The sequence below is a fragment of the Montipora capricornis genome, chromosome 13, assembly GCF_036669925.1.
Source record: "Montipora capricornis isolate CH-2021 chromosome 13, ASM3666992v2, whole genome shotgun sequence".
Lineage (NCBI taxonomy): Eukaryota > Metazoa > Cnidaria > Anthozoa > Scleractinia > Acroporidae > Montipora > Montipora capricornis.
This window is the reverse complement of record NC_090895.1, coordinates 19,972,011-19,984,510: the sequence shown is the minus strand read 5'-3', so window position 1 is coordinate 19,984,510 and position 12,500 is coordinate 19,972,011. Positions and strand designations below refer to the sequence as shown.

At 38.4% G+C, this 12,500-nt stretch overlaps 1 protein-coding gene across 3 annotated transcripts in view; it reads left to right on the top strand.

The window, feature by feature from the left end:
- The window catches only part of LOC138028202 (fibroblast growth factor receptor 1-like), a 29,797-nt gene that overhangs the window by 15,758 nt on the left and 1,539 nt on the right, over window positions 1-12,500 (top strand). For all 3 annotated transcript variants that reach the window (XM_068875646.1, XM_068875647.1, XM_068875648.1), the window contains 10 exons: window positions 1,299-1,323; window positions 2,094-2,281; window positions 3,148-3,258; window positions 4,034-4,224; window positions 5,820-5,942; window positions 7,010-7,083; window positions 7,589-7,629; window positions 10,599-10,695; window positions 11,422-11,524; window positions 12,101-12,500. The exon at window positions 12,101-12,500 is cut by the window's right edge and continues 1,539 nt beyond it. In XM_068875646.1, the coding sequence (XP_068731747.1) occupies window positions 1,299-1,323; window positions 2,094-2,281; window positions 3,148-3,258; window positions 4,034-4,224; window positions 5,820-5,942; window positions 7,010-7,083; window positions 7,589-7,629; window positions 10,599-10,695; window positions 11,422-11,524; window positions 12,101-12,157 (1,010 nt within the window). In that variant the 3' untranslated portion in view covers window positions 12,158-12,500. The remainder of the gene's footprint in view (window positions 1-1,298; window positions 1,324-2,093; window positions 2,282-3,147; window positions 3,259-4,033; window positions 4,225-5,819; window positions 5,943-7,009; window positions 7,084-7,588; window positions 7,630-10,598; window positions 10,696-11,421; window positions 11,525-12,100) is intronic.

The window sequence follows — 12,500 nt, the reverse complement described above, 5'->3', positions numbered from 1 at the left end:
GAAGGCATACAAGCGTGCTTGCATTATCAAGTTGGAAGACGGTGGAGCAGGGACAATCAAACTAAACGATATTTAACAATTACTCGCCGATGGCGACATAAATATCGGTAAACAATTCTCGGTTTTCACATGACGTCACGACCGCCATGTTGGTGCCCCTAAACAAAGAAAAGGCGGCCATGTTGGTGCCCCGACCAAATCCTCCTGGAATTTAACTCTATTATTATGCAAACGCTTCCTTTTGTTTTCGTTGAAAAACATGGCTGTTGATCATGTGAGTGAAAACCAGCAATTGTTTTAGCATAATTACATAGGTGATTATTTGAAAAAAAAAAAAAAAAGATATATATATATGCATTTTCTTTACAAGAATTAACTTATTCGTCTGTCACCTACACAAAACGGCTTGCGACCATTTTGAAAAAAAAAAAGGAAAAAAAGAAAAAAAGAAAAAACTTTGCTGATTATCGCGTAATAATCATCTCAAGTGCAAACAATCAGCGCAGAGAAACTCCAATAATCACCTATGTAATTGTACTAATTTGCTATAGCTGTCCACCACGCCTTTTACATCAATCATTATTCGTTTGACTACCACCACAATCACCATTGTCATCATCATCATCGTCATCATCGTAATATCATCGTCAGCGTCATCTTCATAATCGACGTGGTCGTCCTCGTCATCACCGTCATCATGCGAATTGCCATCATAAATGACCCTCCACACATGCGCTGACATTAGAGACTTCAAAGATCCACGGAGGCGATGGTGGACGAAAACGTCGCTTCAAAATATAACTTGGCTCTGTCATAAGTGTTTAGCGATTATTTAGTCTCGTTCACGTCCTACAATATGGGCGAAATTATCCTAAAAATAAATTGGTACGAGCGGTTTCAGAGTGAAAAGAGAGAATGAAAGATTATCTGTTGCATGCTTACGTTGTCAACAAACCCTCAAATTTTGAGCTTTCTTGCCGTCGTTATGCAGAGGACCGCAAACATACTTGCTAAAATTCGAATTGAATTAAATTCCTTGAATTGTCAAATTCTTTCAACATGTAAAATTTGGTTACCCTACAAGAAAACTGCTATGAGCGCTTTTCACGTTTGCAGTAGAAAGGAAAAGTTTTCATCACGTGCTTTAAATGCATCGTCAGCACGCGATGAATAATGAAGGAGATAAATTATTGTTCTTCGTGTGAGTCAAATTCCATGAATAAGGCACTGTGCCGTTGGAATCCTTGTGCTCTTGACTTCTTCGGTCTACTTATTGATACTAAAATTTCCCGTTTCAGGTGACAGCCCCGACAGTGCAAAGACGTTAGTATATTGGTTTTCACTTCCATAAATAACGAAGATATCGTATCGTTTCGATTAGATGGCAGCTTTCCTATTGTTTTATTTTAAAACGTTTGATGTTAAAAGAAACTTTTTATTCGAATTCCTTGTTGAAAGCCTTTTTTGAGTGCCCGGAGAACAACCTCTCGGAGCGCCTAAAGAACTACCAAACTCAACCAAGAATTTAAAGGTGACGAAAATCTAACCTGGGCCACATTTGGGAGGCGAGTGATCTCATTGCCTCATCCCCGCCTCCCTTCTATTCTTAAGCTTATGTGACTCACGACATGCACCCAAAATTAATTAGGTAGACTAGGGGTGCAGGGGGTGCGCCTAGGTCAGCCTAGTGCGTACGGTGCCTTTGTTTGATCGTTTGGTTAGACGGTGACAGACCACAGACGCAAGGGAATGACACTAACAATGCCGGGACGCAGATTCAGCGCCCTAATAGCAAAGAAAATGCTACTTTGAAAATATAGTTAATGCCAGGCTACCTGATTGTGATATATTATAGAAATCGTTGAGATGGGCATGTGCAATAGAAACTAATAAATATTTTACATCCTTCAAATATCAAGCACCTCTTGAAGGGCACGGAGATCCCGGTGTTGTTTTCTGGCCATAATTCTGCAGAAAATTCTGGGCCTGTTAATGTAAATCCTAATTTTTTGTTATTATATGTCATAACACCCAAGAGATCACATGGTTTACCTGTGACTTACTTGATATATTTTAAAATTATTTTCTTGCAGTCGCCTTATTACTCAACAAGTTTTAAATCCTTTGTTCTCTGGAGCTCTCGAGTGGGAAATACCGCGAGAAAACTTAAATATCGAGAAGGTGATCGGGCGTGGCGCCTTTGGTGTGGTGTCACGTGCTTTGGCCTGGGATGTCGCTGGAAAGTCTGGGTGGACCGTAGTCGCTGTCAAGAGCGTCCAAGGTGAGCTTTTCAGCTGTACTTGTGGGATATCTGCTTCTGGTTTTTTTTTTAATACCCGCTCCAGTTTGGGGGGGGGGGGGGGTTGGGGGTGGGGGGGAATTATAAGAAAAAAAGGTTTAAGTTATGCAACAGCCAATCCTGATCTCTTTGGGCATGCTACCAAGAGAAAAAACACTTACTTCGAAAAGTTTAAAAGTAAGTCGAATGATATTCCCACATTTCTGTCAAAATTCTTTGTCGAACTGAGTAGTTATTTCAAATAACACCCTAGTGGTCGGTTAATGTGATTCCGAACTGCGGGTCACACAGTTTCAAATAACCTTTGCAGCATGGGTTGAATCTGAAAATGGATTACAGATAAATATCATGGGACACAGGAATTGGCTATATTACGTCATATTATCTTGGTCGAGTCAATCTTTCTTGTGTAAACTATATACATCATCCAGCTTGGTGGGAAGACAGCTGACCTCTTAAACTTTGTGTGAAAGAGATTTCATTTGTCATCCGTGTGTCGTATCGGAATCCCGGGACACCGTTTTATGCATAACATCCTCATCGAAAACTGTGTTGTTTTTTGAATGACTAAGATGGAAATTGTTAACCTCGGTAGATGAAATGAAGAGATAATATTGTCTTTCGCGGTGGACTCGGGGATAGTCCGAAAAATTCCGAGTGCTCCTTTGCAGGAGTCGACCGCACGACTCTCCGAATACTAGTTTGAATGCTTTAGCACTGAGCTACAGAGATACTGGTGAGAGTTAGGTTAGTAGAACTCGGACTTTTTTCCGAGTATCACCGAGTCAGCATTGAAGAGAGAATCATCTCTTCAAGTCGTTTGTTCCGTATTTCTTCTTACAAAATAGAGGACGCTTCAGAAAGGGAGAAACGAGATTTGGTATCTGAGTTGGCACTCCTTAAAAACCTTGACCCTCACCCTCATGTCATTCAGTTGTATGGATGTGTCACCACTGAAGGTAAGTTTGTCAATTATAAAAAGCAGCACATTAGTCAACATATCATCACGGTGTAGACTGTCCATGTACAAGACGAATGTGTTGCCACTTTAGAAAATCTGCAAGGACTCCTTGATGTTGATGTTCTTTTCTTTTTGTCTTATTGGCATGACCATCGTGTTCTTGTAAAATACTTAATGATGATAAAAGTTCATTGCATAATGAGCTATCTCTGAAATTTCAACCAGATATACCAGATAATTTCTTAGAAATCACGCTTTGGTTATTCATTGATTTAAAAAAAAATGCATGGGATCATTAATGCCTTTGCCACCCAAGAATTTATCAGTTTTTGAGAGCTAATAACTGGCTCGCTCAAATAAATGGGATAGTTAGCTAGGTATAACAAGTTCTTTTATCTTTTGATGTCAATTTGTAAATAGCATGATGCCTTCTATGAGCAAACTCGTATGTTAATCGGACAAAATTTAAACAATGGCGTCATCAAGGATTTCCTTCTTTATGACGCTAGAACTTAAACACAAAGCCGCAGCACGTTAACAGTAGACGCATGCGCAAATCCCATTATCCAAGTAAATGGCGCTTTAGGATCAGTTAGAAGATTTCATCGAGTTCCGTTTGTGTTTGCCTCAACGTTTTTTCCCCATCTTGGATTGTCAGAAATGCAGTGCTTTGTATTGTATACAGAGCAAAAAAATACTAATTCATACTGCTCTTACCAATGTGAGTGTTCACACGTGTCTAACCTGAGATGTTCTCTACTTGCCTTTGAAAGCTCCCCCGCTGGTTGTGGTGGAGTATGCGCAGTATGGGGACTTGCTTGGTTACCTGAGGAAAAGCCGAGGAGTACAGGATAAATATTACAGTGAACCATCAGTTAAACCACCTTCCACTCTCACCTCAAGACAGCTGTTAAAGTTTGCCTGGGAAATCAGTGACGGAATGCACTATGTCTCGATGAAAAAGGTGGCCTTTATCCGTAGTAGAATTAGTGACTCTGAGAAAACGCGACTCCAGAATTAGTTTGGAAAATGGGCAGTAATGTAGCAGCTCTCGTAACCTGCTGTTGTTTGATATTGGTAGCACCTCCTATCATTTTAAGTCTAATTCAAAGTCATTATTTCAATTGTTTAGTCTTTTGTTTTTGGCTATTGTTTGGAGCCATATGATTAAAAAAAAGAATACGACGGGTTTTCTAACCAAAGAAACGGAAAGGTTTTTTGTCATTTCTGTAAGCGAGTGTATTCCAGTGGTGACTATTGGAGGTACGTTGGCCATGTACAAGCAATGATGATGATGATGATAATGATAATGATGGTGGTGGTGATACCGTATTTGGCTTTTTCTATGAAAATAATTAAAAGGATTCTTCGGGTTCTTCACCAAAGATACCATGGAAAGAGAATTTATATTTTAGAATAGAGAACTGGCGTGTAAAAAAGCGGAAGAAAACTCAAGTGTGACCTTCAAAGAGTGCTTTAAGTATATTCTATCCTCGACCAATCATCGAGTACTGTGGGCTTACCTCGCCCTTTGTTAGCTGGCCTTTTCCGTCAGATTGCAATGACAATAAAATCTGCAAAAGGCTATTTTACGGTTGAGTGCTCTGCTAACTTATGTTTTGATATTAAAGCAAAGCTTTAGGTGTCCTTTTTTTCTTATTCGATCGTTCTGTTTTTCGCATAGTAATTCGAACTAGCTAGCGTTAGAATCCCCTCTTCAACAAAATTTAAGCTTTAACCCCAAATTTCCCAATCGCTTGGCTTATTTTTGTTTTTAAATTTCAAGGCACTGTCTTCTTAAATAATTGTGACGTGTTACCGGCGGTTCAAGGTTGTCCTGTCGTTACCGTACTGAAGGTCTTGTCTCAGAACAATGGGGCAACCTTGACACGTCACAATAAGCCAGTTTCGTAATCTAACGGTTGGACTGGATCTAGCATGAAATGGAGGCTAATGGGGGTAAATTAATTTGCATTTAAAAAGATTTGCCCGCATTAGCCTCCATTTCATGCTAGATCCAGTCCAGCCGTGAGAATTCGAAAATGGTCTGTTATTCAAGGTGACGTTTCCCGGGAAATGTGAAAGTCAAAATTATCAGGTTTAGGCTCAGGTTCATTATATGTCACAGTTCTTACCGAGAAAATCATATACATATAATAACAAAATTATAGTAATGTTTGCAAAGATACAAAAAAATAAGAAAAAGAAATAAAACTATAATATGGGTTACGGTATGTGTGTGCATGGTGACCAAAATAGCAAGTTTTTTCGAGTTGGCAACCGCAATGAGCTGATCTCTTTTTTTTCTTCCCTATACAAAGCACTCTTTTTCAAAAAAAAAAAACATTTAATTTTAAACATGATTTTCTTCGGTGTAAAGTTATTCTTTTGCAGTGGTGGAGGTTCGCATAAAAACGTTGAACGCAGTTATATTTAGATCTGTATATCAGCGAAGTCGACGTGTCATTCGCAATGCTCAGAACTGGAAAAATGATCCATTGCCTCAGCTATTATGAGAGGGTGTGGATGATGAAATAAATAATTTAACTTATCTTTCAGATAATACATCGTGACCTTGCTGCAAGAAATGTGTTGGTCGGAGAGCATGAAGTGTGCAAGATCACAGACTTTGGGATGGCAAGAGACATCGAAGAAGAGGACATTTATGTTCGCACACACGAGGTGCAGTTGATTTTATGTACTTTAATTTAGCAATTAGTCGCTATTATTAACCCAGAAATTACTTTTAAACAACACAGCTCAACAGCGTCGACACAAAATAGAAAAAAAATCGAAGTGGTGAAGTGATCCTCGCACTTAACTGGACAATATTTGAGAAATTGTCTCTTATTGTCACCTAAAACATCAGTTGGCTGCAACGGGATTCGAGCCCGAAAACACCGGTGCAACGCTCTACCGACTGAGCTACTGGGTAGTTGAGCTCAGTTGGAAGAGCTATGAAGCCACACAAGCCGTTTCATTAAAAAAAAAAAAAAAAAAAAAAAAAAAAACCACAAAAATGTCTATCGAAGAACCCATAATTTAAGGTACAAACATGCAAAAACTTTGAAAAAATGTTAGGCAATCAAAAAACCCCAATCGAAATCCGTTCTGCACATCCCTGACTCCTTTTGTATCTGTTTTTTTTTTCTTTCAAAACTTTCTTTAGTGTGTTAAGTTGTTTTTCTTTCAAGTTTCACTTGATTTGATTTCTATCCAGTTCATCGTCGCTGAATTTGGCCAAATTTTACTAATCCTGTTGCGGAATAATCCCAAACGAAAGCTGAGCACCAATGAAGAGATGCATTTATCAATGGGGCAAATCGTTTTGTTTTTTTTTTTTGTTTGTTTGTTTGTTTTTTTTTTTTTGGAAAAAAACTAAAGAAACAAAACAATACAAAAACAAAAAGACAAAAAAACTCTTGAGTGTTGTTTGTAGGGGTCGAGACTACGACCTACCGATCACTAGTTCGAACGCTCTACCTCTGAGATTTGGAGATTCGTGTGAGCTATGGCTTTAAATTAGGATTAATTATAAGAGACCATTGTCCCTCCACAAACCTAGGACTGACGTTGTTAAAAGGTGGAATTCGCGCCTGGATTGATATGCTCCCAGTTTTCTTGCATTTGAATAGCCTTCGGAAGAAACATCGTTTCTAAACGTCTAGCGATAGACAATGGTCCACAATGTCACTTGCAAGGCCAATTAGGGGAATTTAATTTGATGTATACTATGGGGTCATTTTCAGGGTCGTCTTCCAATCAAGTGGACAGCCCCAGAAGCTTTGTTTGGCAGCGGAGCCTACACAACTTCCAGTGATGTGTAAGGAACTTATTCTTCTTCCCCCTCCCTCCTTCGCGTTGGGGAGACTGTAAATCAAATGAAGTCAAATCAACTGTTGGTTTTAAATTAGAGGGGAGGAGGACCGGAGTGCCTAGAAACAGCCTCTCAGAGCAGAATGGGGAACCAAAGCACTTAACGATCGAGAATGGATTTATTTTTCTTCTTGTCTTACTTTGATTTGTACTTAAATTGGATGATTTAATGAAGAAGATTCTTTTTACAAAATGGGGAGAAATTAAATCAAACTAAATCATATGTTGGAAAACTAGAGAGAAAACCTTTTGGAGAAAACCAATAAGTGAACCAGTATACTCCGGCAACAGATGTACACTTGATTTTTTTTTCCCTAAATATCTTCTTCCTTTAAAAGATTTCACGATTTCACGATGATTTAAACGATTTCAGTTTTGTGGATTTGAATAGATTAAAAGGTCAAGAGTACGAACTTCTCTAATTGATTATTTTATTTCTTTTCCTTATTAAGGTGGAGCTATGGAGTGGTATTATACGAAATATTTACCGTTGGTAAGTTTGAATCCCATGCGTCACCGAGATTGAAAAGAATAATTGTTTTAGTAAATACTAACAATGCAATATGCAACAACATTTGCAGAAGAAAACCATTCAAAGTCTTTTTAATTGACATCTCAATTCATGCGTGGAACACGTGCAAGCGGCACAAAGCATGCGCGAAAGTGTTTGCAGAAGCTTCAACCATGACAAATCTAAATAATCTTCGAGAAAGCAGAAAAACAGCAAAATGGCCATTTAACACCGTTTAAATCAGGAAGCTAAATCGAAAGTATGCTTGTTAAAGCACTTTCACCGTTTAGTTCGATCAAAGTTTTTCAGGTTCATTTGAATTGGAAATTGAAAGTGGAGTTGGTAAAGGATCCACATGAAATAGCAGCTGCGCTGTAATTGAGGTGAGCGTTAGTTTGTTGTAAAATGACCCGTCTTGTTTCCTTGCAGCCGTTTAAAACTTTCGTAGACATTGTTTTTTAATTCCTCGAAACAAATTTGCTTTGGTGACCGACAAGCCCTACAAGAGAGAATTACTCCGAATGAAACAAATTGTTGGCGTGAAGATTGTTTACTTTTCAGCAATAATTATCTGGAAAAACAAAGTCAAACACTAGTTGGCAAAAGTATGAATGAAAACTTTCAGGCCAAATTTTGTGGCTTTCTTTGTCTTCTGAAGCACAGCATCATTTTGTATCCTCAATATTTCCGATGCATAAATGCTGGCGAGTTTACGCCGCCCATTCTGTTTTCTTTGGATCAAGAATTAGTCACTCCGTAGGGAGTGAATAATGCTCAATTACTCCGAGATAGCGAACCAATCAGATTGCTTGGAACACCAAGATCACTGAGTGAGTATATACTAATTGCTATTATATAAGTATTTTGCGAGAATTGCATCTTGTTCACCTTGTAGAGTGCGAACGAACTAACCTGTTACTGGATGGGTATGGACGGTTTTAAAAGACGGATAAAAAAAGAACGGTTCATTGCTGTATGCTCGCGTCGTCGTCTCAATCTTAAAAGGGACAGTTAACTCTTTCGCGCATGTCCAAGCTTTGGCGATAGCAGTGGTTAAATTTATTAAGGTTTCTTACTGAAACAGATGATGTTCATTAATCACAGAGAGTATTTAAGAAAATGTACTGAATGACTGAAGCCCAAATTTAGTGAAAGTTACTGCGGTTTTACACAGAAATTATCAAATTTAGTTTTGACCACCGATTTTATTGTACGGCCCGAATATTTTGTTCTACGCACGAGTTGTCTATTCGCGTGCAGTAGGTTCATAACACAAAGGAAATGATTTCAAAAGTAATTCCAATGATTAATTCCACTTTTATGGCATTGTTTCCGTTTCCTGTATCAGTGGTTTCAACAAGGAGATTAAATGGGCAGTTTGCCTATGTGCAGAGACATAAAACTCTTCTTTAAACTTGATGATTTCACGTTGCTGTTTGGTGGATTATGGCGAAGAAATGCACAGAAATGCTTGCGGCACTTGCAACACGGCGTTTTTCGATTTTTTTTTTTTTTCAACCAGTAATATTCTTGCTTTGTGGTGCCAAAGCTGTGGTCGTTGCCTAATACAATTAGAATATTACTCACTCAGTGATCTTGGTTTCTCAAGCAATCGGATTGACTTTGTAGGACTGGTCACCCAGCAAAACGGATTTGTCACCGAAATCGAGGTATTAATAAAATGTTTAAGAAAGTTCCACATGGCTGCAACACGGATGGGTCATTTCACAACAAACCAACGCTCACCTCAATTAGAGCCGCCATTTCACGTGGATCCTTTACCAACTGCACTTTCAATTTCCATTTCAAATGAACCTCTAAAACTTTGTGCGAACGGTGAAAATGTTTTAACAAGCAGACTAGCAATTTATACTGCTGATTTAAACGGACGGGTGTTAAATGATCATTTTTCTGTTTCTGACTAGCATTTTAACGAACGTTACTTAGATTTGCCATGTTTGAAGCGTCTGTAAACACTTTCTCGCATGCTTTGTGCCACTTGCACGTTTTCCACGCATGAATTGAGATGTCGGTTAAATCCACTTTGGATTGCTTTCTTCTGCAAATGTTGTTGAGATCACCCCGTGAGTTTATACTACAACAAATATTCTTTGAAATCGAGGTGAATAGTCGCACTGCCACTATTAACTTCGATGTCAAAAACGAATGTTAATTATTCACCAAAGGCGAGGTGAATTTCGGTAAAATAAAACACGAGACGAAGTCGAGCTTTTTCTTAACGGACATTAGACTATTTTCGAATTCTCACGGTTGGACTGGATGTAGCATGAAATGGAGGCTAATGCGGGCAAAGTAGTTTGTGTATGAAAAGATTTGCCCGCATTAGCTTCCATTTTATGCTAGATCCAGTCCAGCCGTGAGAATTCGAAAATGGTCCATTTTGAATAATTGTTTTAGTATAATTTGATAGGTTATTATCCATTTCCTTTAGAGCAATTAATTTCTTCGTCTGTCACCTCGGCAAAACGGCTTGCGGCCACTACAAATAACAAAAATAAATAAATAAATAAACAAATAAATAAATAAATAAAACGCTTAGGTGATTACCGCGTAATGATCTCCTCAACTGCAACCAGTCAGCGCAGAGAATTTTCAATAATCGTCTATGTAATCAATTATACTAATACGGATTAGAGCGGTTTTGAATTGTGTGTCGAAAGTAATTAGCGAATTGCTTTGGTTTTGCATTACCTCACTCAGTGATTGGTTCACACTTCTCGCGCCACTTTTTCAACCAGTCAGAAGTGAAACCAAAACCAATCGTAGCTCGTGCGTGCACATTTTCCCGCGCTTTGTGTCAACTACGTGTAAATACTTCGAATTTTGATTGGTTTACTGGAGTGCCTCCGTCCTTTTTAATTAACCAAAGTAATGACGTTGGTTTGGGTTTTACGATACCCATTTGAAAACCGCTCTATTGTTTGTTTCAGGTGGTGATCCTTTTCCTGGTGTCTTCATGAGGGACGTTCCTACCTTGTTGGAGAATGGCTATCGAATGCCTCGCCCTAAATTCATCAACTCGAAACTGTAAATATGTTAATTCCCTTAGATATATATCTATTTTTCTTGTTTATCAATCTCATTTTAAAGTTTAAGGGCATTTCTTATGGAGGATGTAAATTGCAGGTTAGGGTTGCAGGTCATTGTTTCATCACAGCTGAAAAAAACCTAAACCTTTATTATAGCTAACATAAGGAATAAAGAATAATGCTTAACCCTAAGACAGGGCCGTACCCAAAAAAAAAAAAAAAAAAAAAAAAAAAAGGTTAGCATCTTTGCAAAGGTTTTTTTTTTTCAGTTAGGATAAAATGATGACCTGCAACCATAACCTGCAACATGCAACATGCCACATGCACATGACACCCTCCGAGATTTTAAGATGTTTTCAGGAGCAAATGACCAGGCCTAGGAGCGTACAACTTCATTGTATTTGAGGGACGGTGTTTCTACAGACCGAGTTATTTGCATATACTGATTTCCCGTGAAACCAGACCTCTCCAGCTGATCACAAGTTTTGCATGACAAATTATTACCAATTAATGACATTCAGAATGGTCACTCGTACAAGCCAAATCTTATTTAAGAATTCGTCTAGAAAACAGCATGATCTGTGAAAATGTCGTTACATAGATCTACTACTGGAGTTGTAGGTTCCTGGTGTTTTGTAATTGATCAGTTTGCAGAATGAAACTACTTTTGAGGAATAACATATTTTTTGATCTTTCTGGGGTTGATTTTCTTTCTCGAATGCAGTTATGAGATCATGACTGAGTGCTGGGAAAACGATCCATCCAAAAGGCCAGACTTTGGTTCCCTGAAGGCTACATTCCACAAGCTGATGGAGGAGGAAGAACAGGTTAACCGAAAAATAAATGTATATACAAGTAAAGAAGAAACGGAAATAAGTAGGTTATTACAAAACCTAAGAAACAGATCAAAATTAACCGCTCAGTAGTCGTTTGCTCAGTGACTTGGCCTATAGCTGCAAGGTTGACGGTGACCTTGTATTGATACAGACCTCACTACTTTTGTCAGGTAAATTGTGTTGTTGTAATTGTAATTGCTCTACGTTAACACCAGAAAAGTACAAAACCAGGGTCACCGGGTGCCTTTCTTCCATTCTTAGGCCAGGTAACTAAAGCCTGGTTACCACTAGCCACGCAAGCAGAAGCACAAGAAGCATACGTACAAAATACATGTACTCGAGAAATTGCATTTCCGCGTTGCTTTTTGTCCTGTTTGACTCACGGTTTCAAAGCAAGTCTAACGGAAGCAGGTACATACAAACAAGTTTGATTTCCATAGAAAAAGGAACTCATTTTAATTTTCATTTGCAACAAAGAAAAAATTGTCCCGGTCGTTGGAGTTTAGATAACGACAAGAAAGCTTTTGGTGTCTAATTTCTAGCTCATTTCCCCGTTTTCTTGTTTAGGAATATGTCAATCTGGAGGAGCTTTTCTACGAAACTGTACTGCCATCCAGTTACTAGAAGGTCATTGCCTCAAGGATTGGTTCGCATGCATGGAACGATTAACTGGAACTTAAAATACTCGTTTTATTCCGTTCACACTTTAAAGTGCTACTATGACCAAAGAATCATTTTTTTCCCTTTTGGATTTCAAAACTATGTTTACTAAACAGTTTGTGACCCAAGTTTTAATCCTAGATAAAAAAAAAAAACAAAAAAAGACACCTGTTTATTTTAACTGAAAGTTCTCAATTGATGGGCCCGCCATTCCTACTTTTAAATCTTGAGAAAGCTGGATCGAGGAAGAAATGACTCAATAGGTTAAGAATGCAGTGCATCACGGTTTACGCGGTTCAGTAGGCCA